General features: G+C 41.9%; 1 protein-coding gene across 1 annotated transcript in view; it reads right to left on the bottom strand.

The window, feature by feature from the left end:
- Positions 1 to 586: 586 nt before the first annotated feature.
- Positions 587 to 12818, bottom strand: part of Hspa4 (heat shock protein family A (Hsp70) member 4) — a 40319-nt gene continuing 28087 nt past the window's right edge. Inside the window, exons 9-19 of the mRNA XM_028775908.1 lie at positions 12137 to 12288; positions 11429 to 11535; positions 10358 to 10491; positions 9042 to 9223; positions 8193 to 8282; positions 7365 to 7517; positions 6369 to 6494; positions 5508 to 5615; positions 3514 to 3633; positions 2885 to 3046; positions 587 to 2562 (exon numbers count right to left, since the gene is read on the bottom strand). Coding sequence (XP_028631741.1) covers positions 2359 to 2562; positions 2885 to 3046; positions 3514 to 3633; positions 5508 to 5615; positions 6369 to 6494; positions 7365 to 7517; positions 8193 to 8282; positions 9042 to 9223; positions 10358 to 10491; positions 11429 to 11535; positions 12137 to 12288 — 1538 coding nt within the window. The 3' untranslated portion in view covers positions 587 to 2358. The remainder of the gene's footprint in view (positions 2563 to 2884; positions 3047 to 3513; positions 3634 to 5507; positions 5616 to 6368; positions 6495 to 7364; positions 7518 to 8192; positions 8283 to 9041; positions 9224 to 10357; positions 10492 to 11428; positions 11536 to 12136; positions 12289 to 12818) is intronic.

The following is a 12818-nucleotide window of genomic DNA, read 5'->3' as shown; positions in this document are numbered from 1 at the left end:
CTTTAATCCCAAAGCTCAGGAGGCAGAAGCAAGCAGACCTGAGTTTGAGGTCAGCATGGTCTATAAAGGTGCGTTCCAGACAACCAGCTTCTTACTTCTCCCTGCGAAGGACCCATGACGTGGCAGTAAAGGTCTCATTGCTTCAACCCAGTTCCCTCACCACAGGGCACGCCCACTAGCCAGCCATCAGTTAGTTCCTAGGGCAGATTCTGGCCCTACTCAGTCAGTCCTGACATTTATGTTAATGCTCTGTGTCATCTACCTTCTATGATCAAACATAAAGGCTGGCCTCGCAGATGACTCCTCTACCAAGAAGAGGGGACACCACCAGATTGTTATTCTCCTGGGCAGAAGGCTCCAAAGTAAGTTATTTAGGGAGTCTTAGCAAACAGTACATGGGCAAGTAGCTAAAGAATGATTGGACTGGTCAGGACTTTTAAAAAGGTAACTACGTTTGGCCCAGATTATTCTGTTGACAGTCTCCTCCAGCCCGTCCCTGCCCACCCACCCACATACACGCATACTTTTCAGTCTTCCCCAGTCTCTCTCACACACAACAGCCCACTCAAGGAAATTAGGAAAACCATTCAAGTTAAGACAGGTTTCTTTTATTAGTTTTTCCTAAACTTTGTCTCATGTTTACTGTTTCTTAGTGTAAGAATGTGACCTAGAGTTTGTAACAAACCAATTTGGATAATGCAACCTAAACACCTGCTTGCACACAAGTCATCAGTTGTCGTCTGGCCTGCCTCCACATAAATCCAATTGGTCTATATAGACAGAGCAGAAGCAGATCATTCAAATTCATCCCCATCCCAACACCCAAACCCTCCCACCCCCACACACAAATGTTTGAGAGATCTTCATTAAGGACAGTCAGTTGCATAAGAGTTGGCTTAATCCTGCAGCCTGCATTTGAAAAAGCTATTGGCCTCAGAGCAAGACCGGTGGGCACTCTTGCAGCACTCAAAGCAGCAGAGCATACACTTGGCCTGGGGCTCCAGGCCTGTACTGATCGGGAGTCCGGTTGCTTATATTACATAAGCATGCATTCCTTCCTCTCCAACCAACTGCCTCTAGAGCACTTGAGAGTGACAGCACTTCCTGTGCAGACAGACTGAAGCATAGTAATTCTAACTATGCATGGATTAAGCTTATTTCCAACAAGCAAAAATAAACAGAGAGGCTCTGTTACAGAGATCAGTGATTACAAAGACTCAGAACATAACCAACACTTGTAACTAAGGTAGGTAACCAACTCAGACCTCTACTGCAGGCATCCGTCCCTTTGTTTGCAGAACATCTCTTTCCTGTAGACTTGCCCCAAGAATATGTGGTGCCCTGACACTGGCTTCAATGTTCTTGTGACCTTGGGCACCTTATCTTTTACACTCACTTTAGACTTGTCCAGGGCAATGCAGTGCAATCGCTTTACAATCTGTCAGCTGTTTTAACATACAGATTGGCAGATTCAAGACACATTAACACAAAGGATACCAAACAAACTATGAACCTTGAACTCTCATTCTGTTCCATCCAAACCTCTAATTTACATACATCATCTACCACTCGAGGAGGTCAGGGTACAAACCTTTCTACTAAAGATGGACTGCTCAGATTTACCATGTCTACACACCCAACTGTTATTTACAACCTAACCTTAAGGTTAAACTTGACTTTGATACTTGAGTATTAGTGAATGTACTTTCAGGAAGTACAGGAACCCAGAGTCCAAGTCCCTTGACACACCAAAGCTCGCTCTAAGTGAATAGAGCACATGGCCTTTATACTGCTTGCAGACGGAGGACGCCAGGGCTGGGAACAGAGGGCAGTGAGAGCAGGCCCTGCTGCGCTCTGCGCTCTCCTGTGTTAATCCATGCTTGGCCATTCTCTGACCCTCAGAAATGGAGGAAGCACCAGCCAGCCCCACAACCCCACAGGCAGAGAATGCTGGTGGTGATCTCCACCCAGACTTTCCAAAGCATAATTTGAACTTCTGTCGTGTATAAGGAAAAGCCTGCCTGGCGGCTGTCACAGCTTTTGTTAGAGCTCAGTTTCCCCAAACACACTTCACCTTGTAGAAGCATGATTAAAACAAGGAAGGAGGCAAGAGCTCAGAAAGACTAACTGGGCTCTTAAACAGGACCGTAATGAAGAGAGAACAGTGCACTTCATCTCTGGATCTAACTATTTAGAAGTCAAAATGCTCCGTATATTACCTATATACCCCACCCCCCGAGATCCCCTAAAAACTGACTAAGAAATCTCCAGTATTTGCTTGCTCTAGTTGATATTCAGAACAAAGTTGACAACTTAAAGCTTTATAATAGTCTGTTTTAATATAAACAAGTGTTGGAATCAATCAATGTCCATCTCAGGAAGCTTCCTGTCTCCATCAGAAGGCACGGCTGTGTCTGCACCGCGCTCAGCAGCCTGGGAGCCTGGGTTGTCTCCTTGGCCATCCACTGGTCCATTCTGCTCAGCATGTTTTGGTTCCTCCTTTGGGGGTTCCACTTTGGGTTTGGGCTTTGAAATTATAGGACTGCAAGTATTCGTAAGCTCCTAGAATGGTAAAGAAAGAAAACTATAATTTCCTATAAATTAAACAAATTTTAGCCGGGCGGTGGTGGCGCACGCCTTTAATCCCAGCACTTGGGAGGCAGAGACAGGTGGATTTCTGAGTTCGAAATCTGTAGCCAGCCTGGTCTACAGAGTGAGTTCCAGGACAGCCAGGGCTACACAGAGAAACCCTGTCTCAAAAAACCAAAACAAATTTTATATGACATGCTAAACCCCAGTACCTAAGCCACAATGAAATCCCAACTGTTAATAACAAACAAAGAGCTGACAAGAAATGACCAAAGTACACAAGGGTAAGAACTACCTTAATTTTAGCTTCAATCTCCTTTGTCTTGACAACTGGATCCACTGTCAGGCTCTGTTTGTTCTGCAGGTTCAGCTTGCTATTCATCCACTCCATCGCCTCATTGGTGCTTTTCTCTACCTTTGTCATGTCAGCAGCATCCAAGTGTTCATACTGGTCCTCCTACAAGTGGAGGTGACAGTTAAGTAGAGGATGAGCAACTTCCTACCCAATACCGCCTCTCAAACATTTCTCATCCTGGGGCTGGAGACAGTTCAACAGCTAAAGGCACTTGTTCTTGTACAAAACCCGAGTTCAGTTCCCTTGCATCCTCATTGGGCAGCTTAAAACCAACTGTAACTCTAGCCCCAAGGAGAATCCAAGGCCTTCTTTGTACAAAGAATAAAATTAGTAAGATAAAAAACCAAAATCTTTAAAAAACTAAGGCTGGATGTGGTGGTGCATGCCTTTAATTCCAGCACTCAGGACACAGGGGCATACGGACTTCTGCAAGCTCAAAGACACCTGGCCTGCATAGCTAGTCCCAGGCCACCCCAGTCTTGTACAGTGAGACCTTGCCTCAAAAACACAAAATCAAACAAACACACAGTGCCATGACCAAAAATCATAGGAAAATAAAACTAAGATACCTTGTTTTTGAAAGAGCTGATCACTTTCATATACTGTTGGATTTGCTTCCCTAGTTCTTCAAATAATTTTGGTCTTTCTTCAGATTCCTGGAACCGTGTCTTAATAGGTTGACCTAAAGTCTAACAGGAGAATACACAGATTTGTATAGGGTAGCTTAAACTATCCAAGTTATATAGCTACTAGGATTAAGAGTAATGGGGTTAACTTGTCATTCATGTGTGTGCACATACACGAATATGAATACACACGCACATACAAATACAACACATGCTTAAAATGATACAGGTTATTTTAAGCTAAATGTTTGTCCAAACCTTTAATATCAGGCACCTTCTCCAGCTGCTCATGAGCACAAGTCGAGACTGTTCCAAGTGGAGTTGTTTCTCATGACCAACCCCCAAATTCTCACAATGGGAAGACAACCAAAAGTTACCTGTCCAACAATTTTTATTAAAAAACACACTGGGGAGGCTGGAGAGATGGCTCCACAGTTGAGAACAACCTGGGTTCAAGTCCCCACACCGATACGTTGGCTCAGAAACACACACAAACAGTCCCAAGGGCTTAGACTCCTGGCCTCCAAGGGCACTGCACACACATGGTGCAAAAACACACATAGATACATAAATAAGATCTCCAAAAACTTTAAAAAACCACATTAGAATCTAATGAAACCACAATGCCACTGCCAAGAAAAAAAGTGGCAAAATCCACAATAAATGACTCCATCTCTCCCACACATAGAAGGGGAAAAGCAGGAGATGAAGTCGCTATAGACACAGGTGAACTATGTGCACATTATCTGGGTCCCAACTCTTTTTTTTTTTTTTCCGAGACAGGGTTTCTCTGTGTAGCCCTGGCTGTACTGGAACTCACTCTGTACACCAGGCTGGCCTCAAACTCAGAAATCCGCCTGCCTCTGCCTCCAAAGTGCTGGGATTAAAGCCATGCACCACCACTGTCCAGCTGCTGGGTCCCAATTCTTAGCAACTAAATGATCACTGTTTAGGAAATAAGAACTGAAAAACTCAGCACAGTGACACTGAGATTTCTGATGCAATGATGGTGTAGCAAGAGGCTGCGGGTTTTGAATTAAACATAACCCAAATCGCAAAAAGCTTGACTCAAATGGAGGAAGGTACAGGAAAGACACACTAGCCAAGATGGCTGAAATGATTAGTCTGAACTTTCTTATGCCTGGCATTTTCCAGAAGAAAAAGAAAAATATTTTGTACACTGAAGCCAGGCAGTAGTAGCACATGTCTTTAATTCCATCACTTAGGAGGCAAAAGGCTGGTGGAGCTCTGAGTTCAAGGCCAGCCTAGTCACCTAGTCTACACACTGAGTTCCAGAATAGCTTGGACAACAAAAGAGAAACCCTGTCTTTTTAAAAACAAAAGCCAAACAAATGAAAGCTTAGTTTAGCAGGACCACCTGCATCCCTTTCCTGAGCCATATAGTGTGGACAGCTACAAAGGCTCAGGTCTTCCACAAAGTCCACAATAGCCAGAACAAAAGGGAAAGTTCTAATTTCCTCTCAGTGAATTTACAACTTTTTTCAAACAAAGGCCTCAAACTAGGTAATACTTTCTATGTTAACCATCCAGTTCAACATCAAGTTTCTCTCATTGAGATGTTTTGCTGGGCATGATGGGAAGCCTTAAATGCAGCACTGGGGAAGCTGAGGAGCTTAAGGATAGCCTCATCTATACTGTGGGGGAAAAGTACATAGAGCCCTAACCCAAACTGCAGAGTAGGGACCTGAGGAAGAGCTAGAACTTGCTGCTCTTTCTATATCCTGACACCAAGAAGGGCCTCAATGCTAATTCACTGGAACAGAAGTTAACTCATTCTACAACTGGTTAAGAGAATAACAGGTTAGGTCATCAGAGTGATACAGTTCTTGGATGCATTTTTAGCCTGTACTTTTTACTTGGAAACTCCACTCTGTAAACTACAGAGGCTCAGATACCTCTGCGTAAGAGTCACTTACTTTTAATTCAGCCAATTTGTCTACATAGACTTGCTTTGGTTGGTCTTCCCCATCTTCATACAGCCAATTTTCAGTATCCTCTAGTTTTAAGGTAAAATTATTACGATCCTGTAAATAAACAATAACAAAACAAAAAACCAATCACATGTCTGTCTCTTGAACCCAGACACACTGTAATGGGAAATAATACAGAAATGCAAACCAGGACTAGGGGGATGGATGAGTAAGTCATCATGTACTTGCCATGCAAGTATAAGGGCTCGAGTTCTGAAACCCAGAACCCATGTAGAAGCCAAACACATGTGTCAGCTCCTCTAATCCAGCACTCAGGAGGCAAGAGATGGGGAACTCTGAGACGGGCTGCCTAGCTACACTAGTTATAAAAATCAGCCAGTTGCAGGTTCAAGAAAGACTGTCTCAAAAGTGAAAGAGGAGGAGAATTCAGGAGACAGCAGACATCAATTTTGAGGCTTTACATGGGACTCCTGTGCATGTGAACTCTTAACACATGTAAAACTAAACATTCAAAAAGTTACAGCTATGTAACTCCCAAACAGAAACTTTAGCAGTTTTTTAGATTTTATGCATATTAATGTTTTGCCTGCATGTATCTATCTAAGGGATACACGCAGCATCCATGGAGGTCAGAAAAGGCTGTCGGTTCTCTACATCTATAGCTACAGAGAGTGTGAGCCACTGAGTGTTAAGAGCAGAACTCAAGCCTTTAAAGAGCAAGTGCTCCCCCCACGCACTTCTCTGCAGCATTTCTTAGTAAGGTGATCTCACACAATAGCAAAGCTGCCTTCTGAGGAGTGTCTGAGGAGCCCCTAGACGGCAACAGTGAGAGAGCAGCGCACTTACATCTTCACTCACAAACTTCTCATAGTCACCACTAAGCTTGTCTCTCATCTCGTACACATACTCTTCCACCGCATTCTTGGCGTCATTCCGTTCCTTCTCCAGCTTATCCTGCATAATCATCTTACCCTAGAACAGCAGCAATGAATTAACACAAGGACAATGACAATTTCCTCTTAAGCATCAACTAACATTAAAAGCAAACAGCTTTCCCTCCTCAAATTCTTCCAATTCTTGAATCACTCCAACAAAACAGATCCAGGAATAAAAAATCGAAAAGTGCAGATTTTATGGTGTTGTGTTTTTTTTCTTTTTTCTTTTTTTGGGGGTGGGGAGGGAGTGGAGAGGTTGAGGGAGATAATAAAAATAAAGACCCTCAAAACCAAAACAAAATACGTAAGACAAGAAGTGGTGGTGCACACCTCTGATCCCAGCACTCAAAAGGTGGACCCGAGAGTTCGAGGTCAGCTTGGTCTATCAAGTGAGCTCCAGGACAGCAGGGGTACACAGAAAAACCATGTTTTAAGGAGGGGCTGGGAAGGAAAGCCCCTGACGCTGTTTATGGGAACCTTTTTTGCCAGGCATGGTGGCATGCGCCTTTAATCTTAGCACTTGGAAGGCAGAGGCAGATGAATCTCTGGCCTGGCCAGCAGAACTGCATAGCCAAGGAAAGACCCCGTCTCTAACAAAACAAAAAGGCACTTGACAGAGCTACCAGATGTAGACGTCACACACAAAAGAATATAACAAGCCTAGCTTACAACTTAAATCTATTTTTACGAATAATAGTCCAAACTGGAGAAACCCTACAGCAGTATCAAACAACTTTTTCACAGGAGTCAGTATCAAATACCCTGCATATCAGATATTTATATTCCATTTCCTAACGGAAGGAAAATTGCAGTTAATGAAGTAGCAAAGAAATAATTTTCTTATTGGAGGTCACCATAACAGGAGGAACTGGGTTAAAAGCACTGCCCTAAACAAAGATTAAATTACCTCATTTTCTGTGTACAGTCCGAGCATCTCCCGGTCCAGCTGCCACAGCAGCTGGCTCTCAATGGGCAGGTCCACAGTGCTGGTCTTCACTTTTGCCTTCTTTGCTTGAGGTGGTTGGTCCGTCTTTTTATCTTTTGATCCAGCTTGAGAGGTCTAAAGAAACAAAAACTATGAAGAACAAAACCATACAGACTAACTTGATATTTTAAAATGGATCCAATCAAATTTCCTCTTAAGTAAAAAGTCAAAAGCTGATTTGGCCTCAGCTAACTTTCTGATGATTTAACTCATAGTTATCATATCTAGAAAATAAAGACAGAATCTGTTATATGGGGAATGATAAATTCAGGAGGAAAGCCACACGGCCACACCTTACAATAGCAGAGGTGGCCTTTCTTGCTCCCTAACCACCGTCAGTGACTGCTCTCGGTTGGTAGCCATTCCACCCCTGAGGCACAGAAGGTGACCACAAAAACATAAGCCTCAAATAGAATACTATATTACGTTGGCCTGCGCTGCTGTTTATCACTATAAAGATAACAATATTCTTAAATTTACAAATGTGTCAGAATAGACTCATGAAAAGTAAACCATCAAAATTTTTCGTCACTAAAACTTAGCAAAAGGGAAAAATGAAGAAGAAAGAAAACCAGTAAAACAGTTGGCAAAATTTGAGAAATGCAGAAATTTTGTCTCACTGTTTTATCAGTAATGTTCTTTTAACTTTCCAAAACATACTATATAATGTAGCTAAAAATGTATACAAGTAAATACTAGCTAGCACAGACCCTAGAAGTTCCTAAGAGACTGAGAATTCTAAGGCTGTACCTCCATCTCCTCAGACTCTGCCTTGTTTTCTGCTGGTGTCTGAGGCTGTTGTTCTTCAGTATGTGGTTCTTCCTGGTCCACTTGCATTTTCTGAAAAACCAGTTAAATTAAACACTGAAACCAGAAGATTCTAACAGAAAAAAACCTACACAGCTTCACAACATACTCAAAGTCACATGGTATAGAATGCCCATTGACTTACCAACAATCAGTGTAACAGGGTTCAAAATTCCAACTATGCACAATTTCAAAGAACATGAAGTTTTCCTCTCTGGAGTTCAACACAACAGTGTGGTACCTGCCCTGCCACATGCTCACCCTTGTAGGAACTATGGAATTCCCTTGTGAATCATAAAAGACTCAATGGAGTGTGGAAATGAAAATCCCAACGCAAACTTGAGTTTCCCTTCTACATGCTTCCTCCCAGAGCATGGACTTTGTCAAGAGACCCAGAGGGAATTCTTTCAGTCTGAGAAGCATCTGAAACCAAGATCTCAATGTGGGTGCTCTGCACGCACGGTGCTGGTCCCTGAGCCCCGGCACACACATCTGGGGAAGAGCCAAGCTTTTGGAGTTTTACCGAGCTTTGAATCTGATGTAATAGAGAGACTGAGACCTGCATTTATCAAGAGTATATATAATCTCCTGTACTTCTAAAAACAAGTAACAGACTTAGGATTTTTCTATAATTGGTAGAATAATGTTAAGCTGAGAAATGGTTAGAAGGGCAGAGCTAATTTCAGGTTCCTTTCCATTGGAATGAAATGTAAAAGCGGTGTAAGTGGCCTCAGTGCTCCTGTCAGCCAGTCAGCTGTGACCGATATAAATGGTATCAAATGAGCAGGTTACCTCTTCTTCCTTTGCATTCTGATCAGTCTCCATCGGCTCCTCACTCTCCTCGGACTTGTGCACCTCTACTAAGGCCGCACTGGACACACTGAAAATACCATGCACGTTTACCCGGACCTTGACTTTCACTTTTGAACTCGAGCCATCAGACTGTGGAGTGACTTTCTGAACTGAAAACTGGGCTGGGATTTAAAGAATTTAAAGAAAGAATGCGCTGTAAGACTGAACTTAAATATCCATATCCACAGTAATAAAATAACCAGGCTCCCAGGTCAGGATCCTTTCTCAGAAGTACCGTCTCCTTCCTCTCAACACAGCTCACTCTCGGCACCCCCACACTAAGGGCTCAAATGTCGCCTGTTGGTTTCTCCTTTCCTCCAGTCCGCTATGTCATCTGCATGTGCTGTGCCAGAAAGTCAAGTATCCAACTTCCACAATTTACTTTTAAAAACTTTCAGTTTGTCATTTTCTAAGAAATGGTCATTTCTAAATCTCACTACCATACCCAGAGTTTGTTATGGAAGCTTATTTTCTTATCTTTTAAAGTTCAAAGACAATTTAAAAAAAAAAAAAACAAAAGAAACAAAAAACATGGAAAATTTGAGACTGGCAAGCTGTACATCTTGACAGTTGCCTAAGAGAAAAAGCCAGTGGGGTAGGTCAGCACATGGTGGGTTTCAGAGGAAGGCTGTGGAAGTCCAATGTGTTAGTGAGCATACCCAGGGCTAGGCCAGTATTGGAAAGACATAGAAAAGAATACAGGAGAAGTTAGCCTTTCTAAGTATGACTATCGTGGTCCTTCCTGTCCTACAAATGAAAAGCAAGGAGGCCAACTTTCGTCCCACAACTCCCAAATGAACTGAGACTGCTCTTGGCTCTTCATCCACTTACAGAACTCTTGGTTTCTCTCTGTCAAGTGGTAATTATTTCCAAATTGTAAATGTTTCCAATTTGTAAAGACTCTTGTCAAGTTGGTTCCAAACTCTATAATAAACTGATGCTGTAACAATCTTGTGGTTTCTGAGAAAATCTTGTAACCCTGTATTAGAACCCAACTGAATTCTATGACAAGCTCCTCATCAGGATCACCTTAAGCACCCACAATGTGCACTCAACCCAGGACACTGCCACAAAAAGCCAGCCTCCATTAAACAACCATCTGACTGCTTCTACACCAAGTACTAAGGGCAGAAGATGTTTGCTGTTGTGGCCTATATATAAAGCACCTACATCTCTGAATAGTCTATTTTTTTTTCCTTCTAGTACTGTAAGTAGAGACAAGTTTTTGTTCCTATTTTAGTTTCAATTTTACTCACCTATAGCAGGATCTGGATAGGGCAAATCCTGAGGAGAGCTATAGTAGGCCTCGAGAGTGAAAGGTTCCTTTCTATAAAAAGTGAGGACTTTGGAGAAAGGAGCAGCATGGTTTTTGGGGAAGACTTCACAGTCACTAGGAAGAAGAAAAAAAGATAAAACCACAAAAATTCATAATGTTCTTTTTCTTTTTAAAATATTCCAATCTTTTTATTTTATTGGGGAGGGGGTGTTGAGAGGTGTGTACATGTTGAGATAAGAGGAACTTCTTTCTACTTTAATTGAGACAGGAATCTCTGTTTGCTGCTACCTATTCCAGGCTCTCAGCTTGGAAGCTTCTAGGATTCCTGAACATCCACCTCCCTTCTCACCCTAGCTTTATATTGTCTCTGGGGATCTGAACCCAGGTCATCTGGCTTGTATGGTAAGCATTTTCCTCAGACAAAATTCATAACATTCTGAACACCTTTGACACATCTATCCTAGGTTTGTAATTATGAACAGTCCTAGTGTCTCCTCCTATTATTATTTCCAGGTTCATAAGAGAGATGGCTCGAAGTTAAGAGCACTGGATGCTCTTCTAAATGACATGGGTTTGATTCCCAACATCCATATGCTATCTTACAACTAAGGCCCTCTTTCTGGTCTCCTCATACACTAGGCACACAGGCATGCATGCAGCTAAAATACACAAATAAGACAACAATTTTGTAAACAATCTCTAGAGCATTTAAAAAATAATATACTTGAACAAGTATATATAATTTAAAAAGGACAGGGCACTAATTTATTCATGCCTTTAAAAAAAAAAAAAAAAGAAAAAAGTGGATCTCATGTAGCCTCATCCTCACTATGTAGCCAAGAGTGACCTTACCTCTTGATCCTCCTACCTCTCTCTACCAATAACATGCTAGATTACAGGGATTCACCATCATGCCTGGCCTTGAATTTACATCAACAACAATCACGTTGTTTCATGCACTGGACAGATACACGTGTAAACTGAAAAGAAGGACAATACACTGCCTAGACTCAACACCCATTTGAGTACATATAAACAAGACTGATATTACCTTGACCCCTCTTCAGCTGGAGAATTCCATCTCAAAGATATTGGATATGCTACCACATCAGTGATAGAAAATTCTCTGACTTTGAAAGCAGGTGATAAGATTGCACACTAAAATGAAAATGTTAAAAAGTCCATTGACACATATAGACATTATAAATTGGTATTATAGAACTACAAACAATAGGAGGCCATCACTAATTTGTTTAATATTTTCAATAGTAATATAATGGTATCAGAACAGTTCTACAAACTGCTGTCACTGTCAAATTTACTGTGTAACTGATTACTTTTTGAAGTCCTCCTTTAACTGGTAAGGAATCAACACAGACAATTCAATAAATTCTATCAGCTCTAGCTTAGAATTATCAACCTAGACCCCCAAACCCATTTTGTTTTGTTTTTCAGGACAATGTTCTCTCTGTGTAACTCTGGATGTCCTGGACTCACTTTGTGGGCCAGACTTCAAACTCAGTGAGATCCATGTGCCTCTACCTCCCAAATGCTAGCTAGAATCAAACAGAAGTCCTGCATCAGCACAGCCCGCAGCTTCTGTATCTTCTGAACTGATCTTACTACACACTACACCATCAATACCTTTTATGTATGTCAGCTACCCATCTTAAGCAAAGGCTTCAGAATCCTACACCGTAAGACTGCCCTGATGTTAATGGGTAGATCTGTGCTGACCTATGAACAAGACTGAACTCACCTGCAGAGCACAGCCTCGAGTGACAGCTTCATCTGCATTTAATGTTGTGCTGAGTTCTTTCCCAAAAAACTTGCTGATCTTCTCTTTCACTGCAGGGATTCGTGTGGCACCACCAACTATCTCGACTGCGTAAATGTCTTCTTTTTTTAACTCTACGACAAAAAAAAATGAGACATTTATAAAAAGAATCTTTAAATCAGTATTTTACAATGAAGAAAAAAGTAGTAGAGCTCATGGTGAACTAATACACAAACATGTTAAAAACTCAACTCCCTCACATCCACATCCCACAATTCCTATTCCACCCCCAACCCCCACCCTCTCATTCTCTCTCACACCAGAGCATAGCCTCTGTTAAAAAGTAGTCATCTTAACTCTCAAAATAATAGAGAAGAATAGTACAATAGTGGGTCTGGAAGGCACTGCCCAAGAACACTATACTTTCGTTTTCTAATGCCAAGTGCTTTCCCGGTCACACTTTATCTAACAACCACTGTTTCCTGAGAGGACCTATTTAAAGAAACAAGCATGAGAGCCAGTGAGATGGCTCAGCAGGTTAAGCACACATGCTGAAAAAGCCTGGTGGCCCCAGAGTTCAACCTCCAGAATGCAAAAGAAATATGGAAAGGGAGCATCAACTGCTCAGTTATTCTCCAACCTCCACTAACTCACTTTTTAAAAA

Source organism: Grammomys surdaster, unplaced genomic scaffold (assembly GCF_004785775.1).
Source record: "Grammomys surdaster isolate TR1022 unplaced genomic scaffold, NIH_TR_1.0 262, whole genome shotgun sequence".
NCBI lineage: Eukaryota > Metazoa > Chordata > Mammalia > Rodentia > Muridae > Grammomys > Grammomys surdaster.
The sequence above is the reverse complement of the archived record's forward strand: the minus strand, read 5'-3'. Positions and strand labels throughout refer to the sequence as shown.